The sequence below is a fragment of the Leopardus geoffroyi genome, chromosome D1, assembly GCF_018350155.1.
Source record: "Leopardus geoffroyi isolate Oge1 chromosome D1, O.geoffroyi_Oge1_pat1.0, whole genome shotgun sequence".
Taxonomy (NCBI): Eukaryota; Metazoa; Chordata; class Mammalia; order Carnivora; family Felidae; genus Leopardus; species Leopardus geoffroyi.
In genome coordinates this window covers 77,292,595-77,317,482 of record NC_059329.1, presented here as the reverse complement: position 1 = coordinate 77,317,482, position 24,888 = coordinate 77,292,595, and the positions used below count along the sequence as shown (strand labels likewise).

The 24,888-nt window shown below is 38.4% G+C and overlaps 1 protein-coding gene and 1 long non-coding RNA gene across 3 annotated transcripts in view; one reads left to right on the top strand and one right to left on the bottom strand.

The window, feature by feature from the left end:
* Positions 1–3,189: 3,189 nt before the first annotated feature.
* LOC123601492 lies at positions 3,190–13,206 on the top strand. Its single transcript, XR_006714134.1, has 3 exons — positions 3,190–3,597; positions 3,951–4,023; positions 12,874–13,206. It is a non-coding gene; the product is annotated as an uncharacterized LOC123601492 (long non-coding RNA).
* A 5,473-nt stretch (positions 13,207–18,679) lies between these two features.
* The window catches only part of NELL1 (neural EGFL like 1), an 879,943-nt gene continuing 873,734 nt past the window's right edge, over positions 18,680–24,888 (bottom strand). For both annotated transcript variants that reach the window (XM_045484781.1, XM_045484782.1), the window contains 3 exons: positions 23,063–23,239; positions 20,478–20,702; positions 18,680–19,128 (listed from right to left, as the gene is read on the bottom strand). In XM_045484781.1, coding sequence (XP_045340737.1) covers positions 19,078–19,128; positions 20,478–20,702; positions 23,063–23,239 — 453 coding nt within the window. In that variant the 3' untranslated portion in view covers positions 18,680–19,077. The remainder of the gene's footprint in view (positions 19,129–20,477; positions 20,703–23,062; positions 23,240–24,888) is intronic.

Genomic DNA, 24,888 nt, shown 5'->3' with positions numbered 1-24,888 from the left:
ATATGTTATTAATTATTCATAATTTATAAAAAATTAATAATTTACCTCTTCTAATTATTCTTCTATAGATTATTTTAGATGTTCCATGAATATAATATTAATTAAAATTTTGATAATTTAATAAACATTCTTTTCTAATTCTTATATTTTTTGTATCATTTTATTCCCAGTTCAGTGTTAAAACTTTAAATTTGAAATTAAATAGAAATGGTAATGTGGATATCATTGTCACATTCCAGGTCACAAAGGGAGAATTTTTAATATTTCACAATGTAATATTATATTTACACTACTTCAGTTGTAGTTGTGTTTTGGCAGATCAATGAAATCCTCCTTTATTCTTAGTTTTGTATTTTCTTTTAATATTAATGGATGTTAAATATTATCAAGCATTTTTTCTGCCTCTATTGAGTATTGAGATATGCTTTTTCTCCTCTAATCTGTAAATAAGATGAATTATACCAACTTATTTGCTATAGTTAAATCACTTTTCATTCTTGAGATATTAATCTTGGATAAGATGTATCATCATTTTCACATACATATTTCTGGATTCAGTCTTCTAATGTTATGTTTAGGATCAGTTTTGGGTGACTGTCAAAGGAAAACCTCAGGTTTTCCTCCTATGAGTCTTTCTCCTGGGAGTCTCCTTTGGTACTTACACAGCACACTTCACTTCTGACACTTCTGGTCACCAAATGTGTGAGGGTTTTTCCCACAGCAAGCAATTCTCCACAATACCAGCTGGCTGTCCTATAATTTAACTCAGTTCTGACACTCTCTTCCTGAAGGTAGTGTCAGATCCCACAGGTGAAGGGCTTAGTGGTGCAAGACTCTTCCTATACACTTCAGATGCCAATTGCAAGCAGTAGGTACCCAGGTTATCCACAAACTCTGTCCAATTTGGTGACATATCAGAGGTTCCTATGACCCCAGCCTCAGTTTCAGTAATTTGCCAGAGCAGCTCACAGAACTCAAAAACACTTATGTTTAACAGTTTATTAACAGATATGATAAAGGATACAGATGAATAGCCAGAAGAAGAGATACATGGGGTGAGGTCTGAACACAGGAGCTTCTGTCCCTTAGAGTAGTGGCACATCACCCTCCTCAGGTGGATGTGTTCACCAGCCTGAAAGCTTATGAGCACCATACTATTGGGATTTTAGGGAGGCTTCCTTACATAAGCATAACCAATCATTAACTCCATTTCCAGCTCTCTCTGGAGGATGGCGGTGGGGCTGAAAATTCCAAGCTTCTAATCATGGCTTGGTCTTTCTGGGGACCAGTCCCTGTCAGGAGCCTTCCAGGAGCCCATTCAGAGCCTCAGTAGAACAAAAGATGGTTCTAGTGCTCTTACAACTTAGTAATTGACAGGTGTTTTAGGAGTCCTGTGTCAGTGTTGGTTTACAACCTTGGAAGTTCCCTGGATAAAATCTAAAACTGGCCCCATACTAGAGACCAAAGGAAAATACAGGTCACTCCACATTGATAGGTGGCAGGTTTAATAAGCAAGGAAACATAATACACAGTTTGGGGCAGTCACAAGACAAGTAGATATCTACATCTGCCCACCAGAATCTTAAAAGTTCATGTAGAGGACTTAATGGGGTTCAGTCACATGTACTGTCCAGATGTTCTCAACAACACCTTACTCTCTTAAGGCTATATCCTTGAAATGCCTCCTAATGTGGGGATTGTGGATGGAGCACACATTCCAAGGAAAGGGGAGGGGATGAGGAGCCTCCTATTGGCTGGGTCCAGCTCATAGTTCAACCAACAGTCACATCCTCTTAATGGCCCCCTCTGATAGTCAGGAATGGGGTCAAAGACCAAATATTAGAACAAGAGATGCTTCTAGTACTCTTATTACTTAATTGCAAGGGTTTCCAGAGCTCTGTGGCAGGAACCGGGGGCCGAGACCAATGCATAGTTTCTATTATCTTGCAGTGGCTTTGTCCTTTAATTTTTTTTATAGTATCCTTGTTGGGTTTTAGTATTAACATTATGCTAGCCTCACTCATATTCCTTTTTTTGAATAGTTTACATAAAATTAAAATTATTTCTTCCTTGAATGCTTGGGAGAATTTAATGGGACAAAGTTGGCCTAGAGTTCATTTTTGAGAAGTATTTGAGCATGAGTTTACATTTTTAAAAGGATATAAAGTATGTAGGTTATCTACTTCTTTTGTCACTTAGTAAGTGTTTGCAATATCCTCTTTTTTTCTTTTAAAACTGCAGCATCTCTTGTGATGTCACTTTATTTCCTGATGATAATTATATGTGCTTTCTTCTCTCATCTCTCTCACCTTGGTAGATCTCATCAGAGGTATAGTGGTCTTATCAGATATCTAAGAATTACTGCTTGTGTTGATCCTTTTTATTAAATGTTTGCTTTATATTTATTTTCAGTTTTTTAATATTCTCCTCCTTTTAATTTTCACTCTCTTCCTTTGATACATTTTTTCTAACTTCATTAGATGTGTTCTTATCTTGTTAAATTTAATCTTTCTTCATTACAATGTATTCATCTGTGGTTATAATGTCCCCTTTACTTAACTGCTGCATCCCACAAATCTTAACATATGGTATTTTTATTAAGTTCAAAATAATTTTAATATGCATTATGATATCCATTCCAATAGATAAGATGCTCTTACTTCAGCTAGTTAGAAATAGTTTTAATTTACAAACACATAGTAATGTTTTTAAACTGATTTTCAGCCTAATTCCATGGTTGTTCAGAAAATACATCACATATAAATCCAATCTTTAAAAAAATGATCAAGACTTGAATTATGAACCAATGTATGGTCAATTTTGGTAAACATTTTCTTTGTGCTTAAAAAGACTTTGTGTTCTGAGGTTTTGGGATACCATGTTCTATATAATTCTTTTAAGTCAATTTGTTTCTATACCAAACCTTTTATAGTTGTTGCACCTGCTTTGAAGGCTCTTTTCCTAGGGGCGCCTGGGTGGCGCAGTCGGTTAAGCGTCCGACTTCAGCCAGGTCACGATCTCGCGGTCCGTGAGTTCGAGCCCCGCGTCGGGCTCTGGGCTGATGGCTCAGAGCCTGGAGCCTGTTTCCGAAACGTTGAAGGCTCTTTTCCTATACAATTGCATGGACACTGCTTCATTTCACTCAGACCTATGCTTACAGATGGTCTCCTCAGCCAGATCTTCCCTCACTACCCTGTGTTATTTTTCTTGAAGCCTGAGAGTACATTATGTCTGTTTGCTTATTATCAATCTCCCTAACTGTAATAGAAACTCCTTGAGGCAAACACATCTCCCCTCTTATTTACTGTGCTACTGTGCTATCCCCAACACTCCAACACTTGAAAAGTATTACATACTTTTCAATAAATGTGTTTTGAATGATTAAGTGAATGAATTAAAATTAATACCCAACAGAGAACTCACTATGTATGTATGTATATATGTATGTATGTATGTGCATGTAAATATCCATAGTATAAAAGCTTAACCCCACTTTTTTCCTTCAATAGATTTGGCATTGCTCACATAGGCACAGGTTAAATATGGAGGAGGAAATGGAGAATAAGACGATTCTGTTATAGAGATCATCTAAAGCAGGTGTTCAATAAATATTTGCTGTATAGACTTTTTAAAGTTTATTTATTTATTTCTAGAGGGAGAGAGACCTGGGGCAGGGTGCAAGAGATAGAGAGAACCCCAAACAGGCTCCACACTATTAGCACAGAGACTGAAGTGGGACTCAAACTCACAAACCATGAGATCATGACCTGAGCTGACACCAAGAGTTGGATGCTTAACCCACTGAGCCACCCAGACACCCCTGCTGTATGAAATAAATAAAATTGACACCAAAGAAGAATGAAAAAGGAAAAGGAAGGAAGAGAGAACAAGTTGTAAACTGAATAAAAGATGACACTGACAGGATGTAACTTGCTATTCCTTTTTTGTAGAAGCACCTGACTTCTTTTGCCCATTTACCTGCTACATCCCAAGAGAGAAGGAATTACTAATATGATTAGTCAGGTAAGGAAAGAAGCTACATGCATGCAAAGCTCAGTCCTTTCCTCCCTCCTTGCATTTTGGCACTAGTCTCCCTGCAGACAATGTGCGTTCTATCCTGTTTCTTCATGCATTAAATTTCACAGTGGCAAGCTCTGCATGTGTGGGAGATCTGATTTTGTCCAAAACCACGAGTAAATCTACTTAATTCTGGGAATGAATTTTATGAAGCCACTACTGCTATGCTCCCAATTCTCCAAACAGTTCTATCTGAAATAATCTAAAATTTTAAATCTCTTTTTTGTTTCTTTACTATTGTTCAGTTGCTTCCAAACTCAGAGAACAGTTTCAATAAACTTAGGATTCTCTATAGTGTATTTTCACTGATATGCATCAGCAGTTCTAAGGTATATCTTTTAAACAAGACTTTCAAAATGACTGAAACCGTGAATTTCTATCAAAACAAGACCAGACTGGGAAAGCTGAAGGAGGAAGCAAAATAAGTTCCTGTTTCAGAAATTCAGCCAATTTGCTATGTCAGTCTTTTCCCATTCCATTAATCAACTATGTTAAATGTCCTCAAGCTGTCTACACAGGCAAAATGAAATACAGTGATGCAGCAATTACTCATCTAGCAAGTTTAGACATAGAAAAAGACAACACACTAAGAACATAACAGGGATTTGCTAGAACAAATTACTCTTTGAGTTCTAAGTTATCCTTACAAATAGTCTATTTCTAAATAAGTCCTTCATAGAAGCTTCTGACCAACTGGATTGGAGAAGACTCTAGTGAACTAAGCCATTCAAGACATGCTCATCTATGGTAGTGAGTATAAACACAACTAGAAATGAAAGTCTTTGGAAGTAAAGGATAGCGTCAGGTGGTGGTCCAGTGTAATGCAATGCTAATAAGGAAGTTTGGTAGGAGGGCTACTTCATGCAGACTTTTTCAATCAGAACTTTTAGTGACAGCAATATCACCAAGGGTATTACAAAAGTGTAAATGTAGCTAAATGCCAAATTTTGGAGGAGACAGAGAGAGAGGGAGAGAATCTTTTACTGTCTTATCTCAGACACCCTGTGGTCTCTTACATACTGTAGAAACTGTTCAAGAAGGCAGCTAGCTCTCTGTCTAAACACGTCAGTATATTGTCAATCCTGCAATAGCAAGTGCCCTCTAACTTTCACTCAGGAACTATGTTTTTCTTTTCAAATATATGCCCATATGAAATGTTACATGATTTGCTACGTTAACATGACAAAATTTAAATCATTTCTGCCACGAATAGTGATGCCCTTTGGGAACCTACTTTAGGAGTTGTGGAGGAGGGGCGCCTGGGTGGCGCAGTCGGTTAAGCGTCCGACTTCAGCCAGGTCACGATCTCGCGGTCCGTGAGTTCGAGCCCCGCGTCCGGCTCTGGGCTGATGGCTCAGAGCCTGGAGCCTGTTTCCGATTCTGTGTCTCCCTCTCTCTCTGCCCCTCCCCCGTTCATGCTCTGTCTCTCTCTGTCCCAAAAATAAATAAACGTTGAAAAAAAAAATTAAAAAAAAAAAAAAGAAGAAGTTGTGGAGGAAATACATACAGGGGTTAATGACACAATATGTCAAACTGTGTCGTTGAAAGTGAGACTTAACTTCCTTAGATCATTAAATTTCAACAAAGATACCATTTTCTTATCTCTTTGTAACTTGTACCACTGGCAAATGTTACTGGCTGCCATCCAAGGGAAAGGTGACCCTGTTTCTTTCAAAAGTGTGCATAACAGTATGGTGTGTCAGCAACCATATCTTTGAAAATAGATGCTTGAGTTTTACTATTTATGTGCTGCACAGATATGCCATATCTGTGGTTTTATTGAGAAAATGGGCTGATGGAGCAAACTGGTAAATCAGCCCTTTGGGGAACCTGCCATTTGCTGATTTGTTCTCATAGTCCTCTTTGGTCCTTCCCTTGTTGATTACATTTGCAAACTTCCTTTTCTCTCTGACTTGTAGATAGGTTGTATTAAAGGGAAGCATCAGAAGACTAGAATGTAGGAGGAGAGAAGAAGCCAGGTTTTTCTCTTGTCTCTGCCTTGAGCAATGTCCTCTGTCACTCTAGCTATCACCAGACAGGCTTTGTGGTTCCTATTCCAACATGGCAGCCCCCGCCTTGCTTCCAGCTTCTGCCAGTTGGCCCTGGTTCTGGCTCCTGCACTTTGCTAACACTACGTCCTCTTGTTATCCTTCCAAAAGCTTCCAGATGCTGTTAATCTCTGATTTGGTTTCTTCTGTTTAGCTTCAGAGTTATTCCAACACATGTGTAAATAATCTCCTGTATTAAATTCCTTCTGCTGGAAATATCTAAAGTGGTTCCCATTTTGTTTTGTTTTGTTTTTCTCTCTCTGGACCCCGACTGAAACATTCAATGATCAGAGGAAAAAGGACAAAGTGAGGTTGGGTAACATAGTGGAAAAATAATTTGGGTGAACAGAAGAAGCAAAATTGAAAAATTATTTTCTAGTGTAGGAAGAGGAAAAGCATAATGGGGTCTCTTGGTCAGTTAAAGTTTAACTCTTCTGGTAGATTCATCCCAAATCTGCCTCTTGGGAACTCTGCAACCTTAAGGAGTATTATTTAATCTCTCTCTGCTTCAGTTTCCTCATTAGTAAAATGGAGTTAAAAATAGTACCGCTGCCAAAGGTTTATTGTGACCATTAAGGAAATTACCAGCAATGCTAGTTCATAGCAAGACATTAATAAATGTTAGTTACAGTAAGCCCTTTTACCTTTTTAGTGTTGTAGCGACACTTAGGAGCTCCTTGGTTAGTTTTAGTTTATTTACACTGCAAGTAGATATTGAAATTATCTTCTTAAGTAAGGAAGTAGAATAATACATGAATAGAAAATTGCATAAAGGAATAAATAAACACATGTATGCCTGAAACAACTAAAGAGAGAATAAGTGCATACGCTCCCTATCTTCAGGGACAATCTTGGGAATACAGTTGATTCTTCAAGTACACTCTCTTTATCCTCAGAATGAAGACTGGAGGGGAGACGATCTCTGGCCTGTTTACTCACACCTTCCTCCATTATTTAAACCTTCATGCCGCTTTTCTTTCACCCTTCCACTTAGTCAAAAACACACTTTCTAACCTCAACTGACAATATTCTGCTAGAGCTTTTACAGCCTTAGAAACCCAAAGTAGCAAGGACATAAGGACAGAGGCCAAGGTAAGAAGAATGTATTGTAAAGGACTATAACCAGAAAGTTTCGTCAGTCTTTTTTGTTTGTTTGTTTTTTCTGGGATCACCTGTGCTCTGCTTTCCATAATGTTGCTTTTTCTTCAAGTGTGCTTGACCTGTCATTCTTTAGTCTTCTTGGCTTCTTTATTTCAAAAGACCTGAAGCAAAATTCTAGAGTATTTAACACTTCTGTGGCAGATGCTCATGGTCCAGGAAGTTGTCATGGTCATCAGGATCTTACTTGAAATGTCAACACTAAAGTATTTTTTCCCATTTTTAATTTCAAACTTGGATTATGAAATCATTTTTCCTGCTCTTTGTCCAATTCTTTCATATGTTCACAAACAAGACCCTCCAAAACTTGGCCCCTGTTTCTCTCTTCAAATGTCCTTACCATCTCCCCCTACTTTCCATTTCACAATTATGTCCCAGAAGTATGGAACCACCTATGGATGCCACGCTATCACTCTCCCAGGTATTCTCCCATGTTATTCTCATCTTCTGGAACACTATTTATTGCAGTATTCCCTTGGATATTTTCATCTCCACCCAGTTCTTTTAAGGACTTCCCTGACAACTTTTTACCCAAAAAGGATGAGTTAAGGTTTCCTCCTTTCTACTCCCTTAGCATCTTATGGTGGCCTCAGTTGCAACCCTTAGTGCACTGATTTTAAAGTCCTAGTCTATAACCCCTTACACATTTTAAACTTCTTCAGAAACAAGGGCCATTATTCCTTCATTCTCTTCCTTTCCTGATCAACACACAGTTGGCACATAATAAATACTTGTGGCTGCAAACCAGGTCAAATTTTGTGTTCAAAAAATCTTAGCCCTAGAGATTCAATCTACAATTTCCCCCCTATAATGTACACAACCTGAGTACTTATTTTTGTTGTTTCTTCCTTAAATTATCTAAATAATTCTATCAGGAAAGGATAATTGAAGCATCTCACACCTGTGCTTTTAATATTATGTGAGCTGCTTCCTTCCTCTAAAAACAATACCTACACTTTATCAAATCTATCTCTGGGAAATAATAGTCATTTGTTGATTCTTTGCCTTATGACAATGAGTATTAAAATCTGGGAGGGAAAGGAAGTGACTTACCTGTTTCAGTCACTCATTGGGACTCTTTTAGCAAGCCTTCATTCTGAACTCTTGCATTTGGTTTTTACCAATCTCCATGGAATATAGTTAAGTTGTGAGCACTCAGTGGCTACTGGCTGATCTGGCTTGACTGTACCACTGCAATACAGACCACCTGACAGCCTTCATGGACATGAACACATACATGGCAAGAGCTGGGAGATTTGTGGAAGCCACCAAAATAGGGAAAATTTGAATCAATCTACTCAGTCTCATCTGTTGTTCAAAACTCTCTTCGTCCTGTTATTTGAAAAGTGCCACCAAGCATATTATTTCTTCAGAAACTCATTCCATTTCTTAAGTGTGCAGAGGAATAGGGTGTTCTGCATGTGCCTTCAAAGGTTAAATGTTTCTTTCCTTGAAGGTTTTCCTAGGGAAACAATACTCAGCCTTTTCAGCTGCATAATATTTGTCAAATCAAATGACTTCAAATTACCTGACTGCTCTTCACCATTAGATTTTGGTCCTTCGGCCAGTAGGTAATCATTTCCAATCATTACCTACTTGCTTGTAATCGTCTATCGACAGCACACCCCTTTATCATTGTTCCACTGCCCCACACAGCCTGACAGCAGAATTCAAGTGCAGAGCAGTTGTAAGATTTACCTGGCTTGTTAGCAGTTTGTCATCCTTTTAGAATTTTTTCCTCCCTCAAAGCACCTTCAGATGTTTAAGTTACTCATTCATATCCTTGGAGGGAGGAAAAAGAAAACTGGATAAGCTGTGTATTTTCTTGATGGCTCATCAATATAGCTAAGATGTTTTGAACTCTCAAGAAAGGCATAACTCAATTTCTGGCCAGCAATTTATGCAGTTGCCTACGAGGGTGAGGCAAGAGAGGGCAAGGCATCTGAGGGCGTCAGTATGAGAAAAAAACATCAAAGGAGATTTTCCAAATAACTACTATTCATTGAGCACCTATAACGTTTATGAACTTCATAAAATCCCTCATTGGTGTGTGGTATTAATCCCCTTTTTTGGCAAACGAGGATGTTGCTTTTTAGACAGGTTAGTAACTTGGTCACAGTTGACTGGACTAAGAAGGGAAAAAACTGGGATTCAAACCCAGGCTTCTTTGGCTCCAAGACATATGCTTTTTCCACTTTGTCTTGTGTCTCCTGGGTATGGTTTGTCTTCATTATTCTTCCGCTTGTCATTTTGTTCCCCACTCTGTACGGTGCTGGTGGCTTCGTTCAGACTCACTACGGCATCAAAATCATGTACTGTGACTTCATCCCCTTGCACCAAACTCTCTTGTTAGACACCTCTTACCTTATAACAGTGCAGCACATCTGCTCAAGTGTCAGCAAACTTCAACTGATAACATTTCTTTCTTTCTGCATTTTCTGTTGCTGACCCCCAGTCTCCTACACACCTGCTGACTGCCCCCCGATTATGCTACCAGATCTTCAGGAATGCCTTATTTGTCTAGTTCCAACTGTACTGTAACACCACCACCAGTTACTGCTCATGCCTTGCTTCCCAGAGCTCCTTAAAAATAGCTCACCTAGTCTTTGTCTTAAACATTAGCAAAACGAATGCCCAGCCTTAGGAGCTGTTTTACCCAGCAATGTCTTCTTCAATAGTGTAATGCTGTGTATTGTACCCTTTTGTCTGGAAGTGACTTCTTTTTCCTCCAAATGCCTGTACCTTGCCATTTCCATTCCTGTTTCCCCAGATAACGTTGTCCAAAATAGGTGTTCAGTAAAATAACATTCGATACCTAGAATACATATAAGTTCATAAATAATTGAAAGGAAAAGCATAAACTATTGGCAGCTGGTTTCTTAATGAAGAGAGTTCTTTGGAGCCAGACATATGCATGTGCTCAGGGGGGACATTCTCAAGATACTACAACTCCCATTGTCTTTAGTTTGGGGGCTCCAAAGCTTGAGCCAGATACACTGATTTGTTATGTGAGCATTTAAGCCACTTCATGCTCTCACTTTTGCTATTGTGCATTGCATGGGAAGTTCTCAAAGGCCAGTTAAACTATTTTCTTGGTCTGAGTTCCCCTGTTTTACTCTTAAAGTTTGAATTTTCACAATATATCATTTCTTTCATGCTCCAGACAGTGGGCATTTTTTTTTTTTTTTACTAGTTTTGCCCATTGTGGGGGGAGAGTGATTTCTCGTCTTTTCTTAGATTGCTATGTAAAGTGACTAGAAAGATAAATCTCCCCACTGAAAGGCAGTGTGATTAAACCATCTAGATCCAGACTAGAAGGGCAGATGATGAACAGGCTTCTGCCAGGGACTGGACAGCTGGATGCATTTCACAGCTCACAATGCAACCCTACTCCTGAGAACAAATGAAGAGTCACAGGTCTGCAGGAAGGCAGAAGCAGGATGGTTGCAGACAGCTGAATGTAACACTACCCATCTTCCATAGAAAGTGAAAGTGAAAATTAATAGCTGTTGAATCTTGGAGTGAGATGGCCTTCTAGCCATGCACGTGCCAGGCATAGCAAGGTCCTACTGCGAATTACAGTAAAAATTGTGGTCCTACTAGAACCAGAATGCATCTCAGGTCCTGTACAATCCAGTCCAAATCACTCAGCCTGACATAAAAGGCTATTCTAATCTTTACTTATGCTGCCTACTTTCAGTACCCACTCTCCTCCAGCCAATTTCATTCCTTGTCCTTATTCTGGGAAAACCTTCCTGTTCCTAATCCTTCAAGACAACTTCAAGTCTTCCTTTCTAAATATTTCCCAGCTACTCCATATAGCTTTAGTTTCAGAAGCACAGAACCCCTACACAGAGCTGTGTGTTATAAAACATGTTCATGTCTTCATTTTCTCATCAGTAGAATGTGGATCACTATCCCCAGGCTTTAGGAGTGGTTTAAGTATGAAGTGAGACAACATTTGTGTACCATTTAGTACCATCCTTATTAGATAGTACATTAATTCTATATTAGTCCTCTTCTCTCAGCTCCAAAAATATAGAGCCTGTTAGGTTGCCCATTAAACATTAATTTGATAATTAATTAAAATAGGTTTGTGAGTCCATCTCCTGGTACAAAATGCCTACATTTCTTCACAATGCCCAGAGATGGGTTCTTTTAAACTACCTTTGAATGAGATGAAGGGAAGAATGTGTGATAAACTATAATTTAACCAACACCACTGCACAATCAAGAGAGGAAATTGATATGCTATAGTGCCATCAGGTATACTAGGGAGATCTGTTACCTTGGTGGGAAAAGGGAGATATTTGCAACACATACTCACATACAGGGCTTAAAGACCATTAGTCTCAAGCTTTATCTGGCATACTGTTAAGTCTGAGAGAGAAACCTGAAATTGACTTTCACAGAATTAATGAAGATTTTACAATGTGCTTGAAATTCCAGATAAATATCTGATGGACTATTTTTTTGTTGTATGGTCAGAAGGTTTTTCTTTTTCCAGAAGTCCTTTTTAAAAAGAGAAATGAGCATTTAGCTGAACTTTCTACTTCTTAATTTTTGCAATGTTGTTGATGGACTGTGAATGGACACCAAGTACTATCCAAGCATTATTGACTAAAGCCAAGCACCCATGACCTCATCATTCCCTTAGTTTTTATAATTGCCTACTGGATTCCTTTCATGGTTTTTTTCTCCCTTAGACCATAAATTTAATTTTCTGCAGAAAATAATTACTGGAATATGTAAGTTCCAGCCTATTGGTCCTTTGGACACTGTAGATGGAAGGGCGTCTTCTCTAAATGGGAGTGAGGATTACACAGACATCGTTCTACCCCAGTGCATGAGAAAGAAGGAATCACAACTCTTTGACACATACAGGGGTTAAATCAAGATTTGTTTTCTGGCCTTCTTGATCAAAGTGTGCTAAACTGAATTGTGGCTTCCCAAAAGTTATGTCCACATTCTAATCCCCAGAACGTGTGAATGTTACCTTCTTTAAAAAGGGCGTTTTGCAAATGTAATTAAGGGTTTCGAGAAGAACTCCTGTGTTATTAGGTTGACCCTAAATCCAATGATGAAAATCCCTGTAAGAGACACCTAGCATAGAGACAAACAGAGAAGAGGAGGAGGCGAAAATGTGGCCAAGGTGGCAGAGAATGGTGTTGCAGCCACAAACCAAGATCAAGTAGAGCCATATGAAGCTGGAAAAGGCAAAGGATTCTCCCCTGGAGTCTCTGGAGGGTGAATGGCTCTGTTGATACTTTCATACCTTTCGCCTTTAAAACTGCGAGAAAATAAATTCCCGTTTTAAGACACCAGCTTTGTGATAATTTGTCATAGCAGCCACAGGGGACTCATACCCAAGGCTAGTTTTAATCTGATACTCTCCAATATCACTTTTCACTCTCTTTGATAGCAAAGAATTTTAAGTCTGTTTTATTTATACTGATTGTCCACATTTTTTCTCATCTGTTGAGTAACAGAGATAAATGACAAACATTTCTTTCTTGGATGTACTGCAGCTGCCAAGATGCTCTGCCATTGTTAATGAGAAGGTATTCTGTGTTTCTCTTTATCTCTGCAGATGACACTCCAAGAGCCTGCCAGCAGGTCATATGCTTTCTGCTGCCATAGCCTACCTGGGGTACCCTGGTCTGCTAGGATTTGTCAGGTCGTGAATCAGAGTGAAGCTGGAACAGGAAAGATTGTGAGTCTAACTGTCTTGTTCCTCCACCAAGCGCGACAACACTTAGTCATCGTCAGTGCACTTGTGTGAATTAATCCATATCTGTGGCTTGGGAAATGAAGAGTTTTGATAAAAAGTAACAAATTCCTATTTTAAGCCTTCCAAATGAGTACTTTCTACACACGCATCATTGGTTTCAGAAATGGAAATATTTAAGATTACAAATGATGCCTTCTAAAAGGTAGGATGCTGATGTTCCACTCATTTAAGAAGTGTTCTAGTTCCAGTAGAATTGAACTAATCAGCAGAAATGTCAATACACACACTTTGCAGAGGCAGATATAGAACACACCAAGGAAATTCTGGGGCTTAGATACCATTCAATGCCATACGATTAAAGTGAATGATAAATGGGAGGGAGGGGGAGAGGGGGTAAAGAGAAAAGCAACTGTTTTGCTGACCTATAAATTCTGAAGTAGCATTAGTTAACTGAAGGGTTTCCTGTGGCTCTCAACCAGAGGTCTGTGACAAATTGATACTACGAGCTACATCAGTCCACCAACATGTTTTGTATGTCCTGAATTCATTCTTTTAAAGTTGGATTCAGAATTTAAGACTCATAACATCACACAGTAAAATCCCAATTTGTGGCTTCTCTGAATAAAGTGAAAAGCCTGGGTCCATATAGTCGACTATCAACAATTGGCTCACAATCTACTGAGACCTTTGAGATGCACTATTTATGTCACTGTACTCCCTCCAACTTACTCTGGGTACTTTTCTACATTGTCCCCAATAATAGTTGAGGTTTAAAAATCTGATTAAAACCTTTGTCAGTCTGATTTCTAGTGCAGTGACTCATTCCTTCAATGCCATTTTCAAATTTTATATGTAAAATTATCTAAGAAAAATTCTTCCCTGGCCCACAATAGAATCATTAAAGCTCTGTTCACAGACATGATTGAAGGTAATACATCACCATTTGTAAATATGGAATGTAGTACCCCAGATTTTTGTTCTGTTTTCTTTACAGTATCTTCATTTCCCAAGCTGCATGGTGTTTGATGTTTTGATCAAAAGAATATATTTTTATTTTGCATTTAAAAGAAGTATTCCCACCTCCCTCCTTTATATTCATTTAGCTCTTTACTAAAGCAATAGTGTGGGGTGCCTGGGCAGCTCAGTTGTTTAAGCATCTGACTCAATTTCTGCTCAGGTCATGGGATCCATGGTGACAGTGTGGAGCCTGCTTGGGATTCTTTCTCTCTCTGACCATCTCCCGCTCATGATCTCTCTCTCTCTCAAAATAAACATTAAAAAATGTAAATGGGCAAATGAATAATATCAGAAAGCAGACTATATGCAAGATCGCCTTTCAGTGCCAGATTTTGTACTATTCTGATGGGTGTGTGTGTGTGTGTGTGTGTTAACTTTAAGGAGTACAGTAAAACCTTAGATTGCGAGTAACTTGCTGATGCTTGGTCTCAGGCTCTGGTGTCTGGCATAAATAACTTTTAAGAATGTTGGAAGGTGCCCACAACTGGAACTACTGTATTTTTTTGTCACTTCAAAACACCTATGGATAGTCCTTTGCTTTTCCATACAAGAGTAAGCTTAGGAATGCTTTGCTTCATTCTAGGCCAGGCTGCCTACAGATATAAACCCTTTCCTCTGCTGCCTTATTGACAGTTACATTAAATACAGTATATGACAAGGGTTTATTGAATACAATGTCCCCCATGCAGAAAAAGATTCCATTGAGCCAACAGGTAGCAGTGGTTCTATTAGTGATAATGAAAGTCGTCCTACACAATAACCCTCCTCTCTCTTGTCTCCCTTATACCAGCCATGAAGGTTTTCAGAGGTAAGTGCAGGTTAATTTATTTTGCTTTATATTTTATATGTTCTTTATTATTTTGTATTATATTGCAGTATTATAATCATTTTTATATGAATATTTTGGAGTTGTGGAATGAGTCATCTGAGTTTCCATTATTTTTTATGGGGAAATTCACTTTGATATACAGGTGCTTTGGATTACAAGCATGTTTCTGGAATGAATTGTGCTCACAAAAATTGTATTTTAAAATTTTCCTATAGAGCATGAGATTGGGTAAAATGGCTTGTTACTACTGTGGGTTTAGGCATGCTGTCAGGCTTTTAATTAGAATGTTTCTCAGTTCTTAGTACCTGAATTTCATAAAGCAATATCACAATCAGGAGGAATACAGAACACAGAGACAATTACAGATATTGAAGTTCCTCAATGATTGTCTTTTAATGTCATCCATTTAGAAGGAGTAAGAAAAGCTCACTTGAAAATGAAATGTGGGAAAACATTTGGGGTCGTTAGCAGGACGGCACAGGGAAAACCGTGTGGACTGGGTGGTAGCTCTAGGTCTATGATGAATTATGAACTCTGGGAAAGTCACTTAACCTCTCTGAGTGTTGGTTTCATCTGTAGAGGTGAAGATGAAGTTCAGGTCAATGACTTTGAAACTGTGCTGTTGAAGTTTGTGAGCTATGGTGTGGCATGTGTGAAGGGGTTCTCAACCCTTGCTCCAAACAGAGAAACTGCTTTTACTGAATTTTTATATTGGAGCACAGAATACATGTTGATTTTTCAAACAGGTCTTACCGCTTAAGAACATTTGAAAGCCACTAGAGTGGATTGTTTCCACTCTCCGATGATAACTTTTTGATACTGTAAAAGATGATTATGAATTCAATTTTTACAATTAATTGAAGATGTACTCTATGCAAGGCACTATGCTGGATGGTATAAGATGAAGATTGTACATAGGCTAGCCTATATAGTCTGTTAAAAGTCCACAATAGTGACATAAGCACAGAAGTGTAAAGCTCAGAAGAGGGGAAGTCTGGTGATATGTATGTATGTATGTGTGTGTGTGTGTGTGTGTGTGTGTATATATATATATATATTGTGTATATATATATATACACACACACACATAGACATAAATGAATATAAATATTAAAATATATGCATTATAGGTTGCACGTGAATATATATTATATATTGATATTCTACTTATATATAAAACATATATAATACACATGCATATATGCATATATTTCATATGCAACATAGAAGAATGAGGTAAATTTTTTTTAATAGATTTATCTAGTTCATAGAACTTTCATCTCCCCTCATATTCTACTCTCCTGAATCACAATGTTTTGACACTACAGGTAATTGGAAGGTAGCTAAACAATTACTTATGTATTGATCATTGTTTCTTACCAGACTGTGTGTTAGCTTCTTGACCCTTGTGGTGGAGCAGGCAATGTTAGGGTCTGTAAGGAGGCAGATTTGTTAAATATAGTTTTGTTTCATTAAATGGACACCCATTTTACATTCCACATCATAGAACAAGACTTAACCAAATTCCATCAAGAGATTTACCACATTTTTTTTTAAAGTAACTTTTTTAAAATTTCTGAATCAAGAAGGTATTTCAAGCAGTTATTTCAACTGGATCCCCTAAAAGATTCAAAGATCCTCAACACCTCTAAAGGCTCACATAATGGTGAACTTTAACGACAATTTTTTTCATCTTTATTTTCTGAGCAGAGCATAGTGGAGTATCTTATGTATAAAGCACTCAATAATTTTTGATAAGAAAATGTCATCAATTATTTGATAGGAAGAAAACCCCTTATTGATAGGAGCTGGCAGTAGTGTAAATTGTGCTACTAAATATCAATAACATGTTATCAAGTTGGCACAGGTTACATTTACCCACCAGATCTAAAATGAAACGAAGACATTTTAGGATTGTAGTTGTAAAAAAACAAAAAAAAAAACCAACCTATTTTAGGATAAGCCATCAACACTGATGGCTGTGCAATAAAGACAGTGGTGAAATTTTGAAAATTTATTGGTAAAAATGGAAACCCATTCTAAAATACACAGCAGTGTTAGTCATTTTCTTTACCAGAGGCTGGTGAACTTTTTCTGTAGAGGGCAAGACCAAGTGAGCCACAAGGTCTCTGTTGGAACTACTCAGTTCTGCCATTCTACCTCTTCAGCAGTAGAGAATGTATTAATGAATGGTCCCTGCTGTGTTCCAGGGAAGTATAGAAGCAGATTTAGCACCAGGGCCATAGTTTGCCAACACTGACCTATACAGTTATGAATGATTCTTGTAAATGTCTTAGTTTTTCCAGTGAAAATTAATTTTTTAATTTTAATAATTTTAAATTAACATTTTTTAAACAATTAAAATTTTTTTGTTAATATGACTCATTTTTCAGAGACAGACACACACAGAATCTGAAGCAGGCTCCAGGATCTGAGCTGTCAGCACAGAGCCTGACGCAGGGCTCAAACTCACAAACTGCAGGATCGTGACCTGAGCCATCCAGCTGCCCCTTAAGATTTTTTTTTTAATACTGGGTCATAAATATTTTCTTTATTGAGAGAGAGAGAGACAGAGAAGCAGAAAGCAAGCAGGGATAGGGCAGGGAGAGAGGGAGACACAGAATCTGAAGCAGGCTCCGAGCTGTCAGCACAGAGCCTGATGCGGGGCTCAAACTCTTGAACCACAAGATCATGACCTGACCGAAGTCAGATGCTCAACTGACTGAGCCACCCAGGCACCCGTATTTTTAAAAGAATCATTTTCAAGTTCTCCATTCCATGATTGCATTTAAGGAGTTAAAGGAGAGATATCTTCTAACTTACCACATTTTAACAGTAGTTGTCAAATACAGTATTTAAACTATTGACAAAATTTAATTCACATGCAATTAATTTCATGTAGTGAACTCCATCTTCACAAAAATATTTGATATTGAGTAGAATCTCTGGCAAATATCAATGAACAATGGTAATCTGAGCTTGTCATTTTTAATGAATAATTTTATTATTTTGGGGGATTTAAAATATTGTTAGCATGAATAACATCTTTTTTGATACTAGGAAAGTGAATAAAACTTCATGAAACAACTTGATTCAGAATAATAATGAATTCAAGAGCCTTAGGTATTATAAACCACTATGATGTGATTTAACTGAAACTACAACCTAAGTTTGAATTCTCAGCTCAGATAAAATGTTATTTACACATTTTATTCGTTTTGTACCATTCAATAACTGCCAACTCTTAAAAATATGCTGGTGGCTCAAATGAAAACATTCACTGTTCTAAAAGAACTATTGAACGTACAAGTAACTTTTCTTAAAGGTGTATCCTTCACCACCTGAGAGGTGGTGTGGTCTAGAAGAAAACAGCACTGGGCAGGCATTAGGAGAGCTGGCCACCAGTCCCAACATGGTATAAGTCAACCAAACAAACTGTTGCTCAGGAGCCATTAAGAACGTAATGTAATGTAGGAATGATACCATTCACCTGTGCTAGGATGATAACTTGAATTAATAGATATGCAAGTCCCTTGTAAGTTATCAATTTTTCAGTGCCTGGAAAGGTGGTAAGTATTGATGCTTCTAAATTGTGACTTAAGCTTTTGTCTTATTTGCAAGAGGGAGGAGAAAGTTCTTTTAACAATAATTATATAATCATGTTTGTGGCCTTGGCCCTCTTTACTATATCAGAATTTCTTTCACCTTGTTTAAACTGAATGAGTGAGCATCTAAGTGTGTTCAACAGTCTGAAATGTAAGTATGATCAAAACATTTCACAGGGGTCTCGATACTAAGTATGCAGTGGATGGGACAAAATCACAACAGGCAACTTTATTTGTAGAATTTGATCCAAAACTCAAGAAAAAAAATAAAAAGAGCTGAGTCTCTATTATGTTAGTACACAAAATAAACCAAAAAACACATCAACATTTACCATGAGATCATTTAAATGTATTTGCAAATGATTTGATGAGGGAAACGTGATTTACAACACGGGAAACTTCTTATAACAACCACTGTAGGTCACCTAGACTAGGTTAGCAAGAATGAACAAAGTGATAGATCCAAAAGGCAACCCCCAAACACCTTCCTCAGATGGAGACTTTGGTAATTGTGGTAAAAAACGAAACAAAACACCAATTCCTGTTCTTCACCATGCTGGATGGTCACTTCGTCCATTTTTCTCCCGCAATGATGAGTCCATTTTAAATACTTCAATTATTATGAAGACACTCCAAATCCACAGAACAGCAGACACTTCCATTCTGTGCATCAAGACAAAAGCATTAGCCAACTGAGACAGAGGATATAAATCAATCAGCAGTGTGCATTTTCATATCCAAAATGACCATCTCCATTTTGAGATAAGCTCCATGAATGCTACTGAAAAACTACCAGAAAAATGCTAGAGGAGGTGGGGGAAGGAAAGACATAGGAGATCCTCTTGAGTCCCTTTGCTAGCTCCTGCTGGCAATGCAAGTTTATACCTCCCAAACCATGTTTGGGATTCGTCCCCTGTATTTCCAGGTTGTTCACGCAACTTAGTCACTGGACTTATTCTAAATAAAATTGTTTTCAAAAACATACCCCTCAAAGATAATTTGTCATTGACAAAGCAAATCAAAAGTAGAAGAACATGAAGGCAACTCCAAAATGGGTTCCAGAAAGGTTTGCATAATAGGAACAGAGTCTCTCAGTGGTGACTATGAAGGGAACAGTACATATTTAATGTTAATATACCTTGATAATCTCCCTAAATGAATCTCAAACCTGACCTCAAAGAAATACTAATACATAACACAGGTCTCCACATCCCCTGGTCGCTAAGTTTACTGGGGTTTAAAGTACACACGGGACTGTGGCTCTTTTGCTATGTGCAGGTTGATATTGGCCTTTTCCTATTGGGGCTGAATTTAAAGATGGTACTTTCCCAGGATTTGACAGAACCGAATAGACTAATATTTTAAATGTGCTTCATCAGGAGAATCTTCAATGTTTTGGCAGAGATGGCTGCCTGACCCCAGCTTCAAGTCAGCTGTAGCCATAGCTCTTCTCAAGCTTTGTAGGGATGAAGCGGTCAGTTTTTAATATCAAAGACGTATGAGGATCGCTCATGGGAATTCCTCCAAAATGACAGGAAAATAATCACAATTAAATCCTGCAGCAAGAACTTCAAGTCCCCGCATTAGATACTGTGATAATTAAAGCAAACAACTTCATAGAGCACTTTCTTCTAACACTGACAGTTTCATGAAAGGGCTTATAAATTTTTCCAGCATGAAAAAGAGATCTTTTTTCTTTCTTTCCTTTTTAATATGCAGGTCAAAATAGCTTAAATCAGCCATAATTGGACCTAGTGTCAATTGTTAAAATTCTGTAGTTCAAAGGCAAGAGAGAGGACTGTTTTAGTCCATGTTCATTTGGAATTTACTTATATACACAGTGTGGCTCCAATCCACTCAGACATATTAACCTCCCTTGAGATGGAAATGCCTGCCTGTGTTTCCATCATGCCCCTCAGAACCTGTGCATTCAGAAACATCAGGAATGAACCTCCCGCAGGTACTCTGTGACAACTGTTCAAGGCCCAATTGTCCTCAGGACATCCAATTACCTTGCATTTGCAAGTTGTGCAGGGAGATCCAGCCATTGTCCACACTGCGCCGCTCAGCCTTGAAATGCCATAGCTGTCCAGACAAGTTTTTCTGATGTCGTAGGCAATGTTATCAGCCAGGCAGGGGTCACTGACACAGCGGGGACAACACTCCCCTTCCAACATGGCTGTGTACTCACAGCTCAGATTGGGGCAAGTGAGTGGCCAACAGTCTACCTCTCCTTCCTGTTGAGAGAGAGCCAGAAATGGTTTATCTTTATTCTTATGAACAATTATGCTCCCAAAGTCCCGCCGGGGGTGGGGAGGGAGAGTAATTATCATCACTGTCCTCACTGTATGTTTCTACTTCCACCTTTATGGGTATAATGTGCTTCCTCCTTGAAGAGCTCCTATAGATTAGATATCACCTCCTCCATGGTACTTTTGCTGACTGTCTATACTGCAGCCTGAGAAAGAGGCAGGTCCACATCTGTGTACCAATGGCACCCCATAACTATTTTTTATCATCACATTTATGTTCCTTATCAGTACAACTCCAGATTAAGTTTTGAGCATTTAGGCTTTGGGCTTGTTTCTTTATCTCCCTGATGCTTAGCACAGTTTTGGTCAAAAAAATGCTAATTGAATGAACAAATAAGTGCATAGGTGATAAGGTGATGGCTAGTGTCTTAAGAGAAATTAACTTCTCTTAAGGTCAAAGCGGAACGTGAAGCACTGTAATATTTCAACAACATCATAAACTGAGTTCTTAGTATCAAATTTAAAATTGAGACTGGGAGAACTACTTCAGAATGTTTTGAATGTGACAGTTAGCTAGTGACATCACTAACATGTAGCAAGGTATTATAGTTCAGATGGAACCTCTGTGTTTCAGAGTCTGGCAACTGTGGCTCCACTGAGCTGCCTATAACTATTTCTCTAGCCGCCTCTTCAGTTATCATGGAAATTCATTATAATTTATGAAAACTCACGCCTAACGATTTGGTCAGCTACATAACAGACAAGGTCTATCATGCTCACCATTATATCATCCAGAGTCTATTTAGTAAATATGACCCACAGTATACTCAAATAATTATTAAGCTACGTGTTCAACATCTTCAGTTTTCCCAGGAGATATTAGCCTTAGGGGCTAGGGATGGACATGGAAACACTTCTGAAATTCAATGAAATAATCCCAATTCTTCTAAGTGCCTGATGACTGACTTCTTGAAAAAGAAATGCAATTTTCCAGACTGATATAGTTGTGTTGGGTTCAGTTGCCCTCAGATGGGAGCTTGAAAAAAAATGGCTTTGATTTGAATATATCTGAATTCTCATCCTCAGTATTAGGGGTGATTCAGAAAAATGTATTCTACTAAGATGATCTGCACATTCACCAGGAGACTTCAGAAAATCTGAGAGAAATTTACAGTACAATTTCTCTAAATGCTTATTTTCATACAGTATTCACGGACTAAATCACTAATTTTAGAAAATGTTAAAGTATGGAATGCTGCTTATAGGTTCTATTACAAGTAGACTTGGTTGTGACTTGGTTCCAATAGTTATGACTCCCTCAAAGAAGGAACATAAGATTCACTAGGATTATATAGCCTAACAGTCTTTGCATCCTTTGAAAACTTTGTGGTATGATTTGAAAGAGAAAGAACTAGGTCCAGAAATTCTTTTCTTCGGACATTCTCAAATCTGATTATACCATTAGTATCTTTATATGAAGATCCAAAATTACCTCTACTTGTTCTATATGAAGGTTTAGCATCTGAAACATCTAGAAAATGTTATCAGTAGTGACTTCTGTATGCTAAGTACCTTCTATGTGCCAAGAACTGTATTTGCACTTCACATATGTTCTCTCATCTTCCTAACAGTCCTACAAAATTGGTATTCCACTTGTGTACAAGGAAAGAATGATCAGTGCAAGGTGAGGATTTGCCTGAGTTAATAACACAGAGCTAGCAGGTGGGAGAAGCAAGACTGAATTCTAAGTCTCTATGACTCCATCCCTGATATTTCTACCATGTTCTGTTATGTCTCCTGTTGAAACTTTTAATGGTTAGGTCCCAAGAAATCAAAGATTTGGCTCTTTAAGAACTACAAGTCCCGGTCAAGGCTTTGAAAGTTTTCTATCATGCAGAGATTTTGCTTCATCTGGATTTGCCAAAAAGTAGGTGTAAACTAATATAAGTTGAGCCAAATCTGACCCATAAACACATTCTTTTAGTCTTGTATATTGATTTTTTTGTTTTGTGTTTTAATTCCAGGACAGTTAACATGCACTGTTATATTGGTTTCAGATATATAGTATAGTGATTTCAACTATTCCATACATCACCCAGTGCTCATCAGAAGTGCACTCCTTTGTCCCTGTCAGCTATATCACCCATCCCCCCACCCTGTCTTTGTATATTGTTTTAAATAGTAGAATCTGAATGTCTTTAGGCAGAGCATATGCCCCGTAGTAGCCACAAGACTCAAGTTTCCTGAATAGGATCAAAAATAGCAGAAACTAAAACCCATAAGCAACTGAGTTTGCAACCTTTCCAGAGTAAAGGGAGAAAACATTCTAAGGGAAGCTGACATACCAGACACCGGCACTGCTGGCAGCTATGAGTCCAATTGTCTCCACTTCGATAGAGCTTGTGTCCATTTTGATCTAAACATTGGCTTGTGACCCTGGTGTCACACTCTGGGCAACAGAAAAGGTCAACGCTTGGATTCTGGCAATCACAAGCTGTCCGTCGGCAGAAGATCTTTCCATCCTGTTTAGAGGTGAGGTTAAGGAGGTTACATCATTAGGGAAACAAGGTGGCTGCACTAGGAAAGGGAAACCTTATAAACAGAGCACATAGGAAGGATTTCTTAGAGTCCAAGTACTCCCCTGTCCACCTTTCATTTTGTTTAAAACAGATGCACGTGTGTGCACTCACACATATACACACCCTGTCTTTCCCTAACTTTGCCTGCAGAGCAGCTCATGTAAAAATGGAGATATTTCTGGGGCGCCTGGGTGGCTCAGTCGGTTAAGCGTCCGACTTCAGCTCAGGTCACGATCTCGCGGTCGGTGAGTTTGAGCCCCGCGTTGGGCTCTGGGCTGACGGCTGGGAGCCTGGAGCCTGCTTCTGATTCTGTGTCTCCCTCTCTCTCTGCCCCTCCCCCGTTCATGCTCTGTCTCTCTCTGTCTCAAAAATAAATAAACGTTAAAAAATGGAGATATTTCTAAATTCAAGAAGTCGTATGTTCCTTGAAACTCTTTTTTTCTTAAATGTTTCCAAAAAATTACATTTCTAAGTAAAATTACAATTAAACCAAGGATTTAAAAATGCATATATGTTCAAGAACTCGTTTAATGGGAAAACTATGCTCCTGTATTTTTCCCAGTTTACAATGATACCACCAAATGCATTCAAATGTATTCATCTAATTTTATCTCTGTCTCAACTCTGGGAGGAAGTCTGACTTTACCCTTTTTTACAGAAAAATTAAGTGAGGCCAAGAGAGGCTAAATGACTTATCCAGTATGGAGTTAAAGATCTCTAAGGGGCATCACCAGGGCTTCTGGTTTCAAAACAATTTTTCTTCTACAAGATAGGCTTTAGGCTGTTTATTACAAGGGGCTATATCAGGTGCCCCTTACACCCTAGGTGTCCAAATAATAGGCACAGTACAATTTCTGGAGTAATGGCCCTGAACACTTGTAAAGACTTGAAGTTCAACAGCACTCAAACATTAACACAGTACATTTGCAGGGGTGCCTGGGTGGCTCAGTAGGTTAAGCCTCTGACCTTGGCTCAGGTCATGGTCTCATGGTTGGTTGGTTCGAGCCCTGTGTCAGGTTCTGCGCTGACAGCTAAGAGCCTGGAGCCTACTTTAGCTTCTGTCTCTCTCTCTGCCCCTCCCCTGCTTGTGCTCACTCTTTCTCTCTCTCAAAAATAAACTACAAAAAATGATCGTACATTGCAGCATGCACCCATTATACATCTGTTGCTTACAGTAACTTCTCACTTCAGACAATGAAGACACTGAAAATGTAAGACGTGTGGCCACCATGTGTGGTTATGACTGCTTTGCTGAATATTTAAAAACTAAAGAATCTCAGAGCCAGGACACATAACCAAGCTTCCTGGGTCTACACTTGAAACTTCTCTAGAGCAACCATATCAAGTCATCAAGCCTATGCTTAAAGTTCTCCAAGGAACTTGGAAGCCACCACTATGGAAGGCATTCAATGTATATATCTCTGTTCATGTATGAATGTTAAAAACTGGACTTCTTGTTGCCTCTATCCACTGATATTTGTTCACACTCTTGCTAATCACAGAACTCCCAATCCCCTCTGCCACACTTTCAACTTTCAACTCTTCCGTTTGTAGAAGAGAGCATTATGTTTCCACTGAATCATCTCATCTCT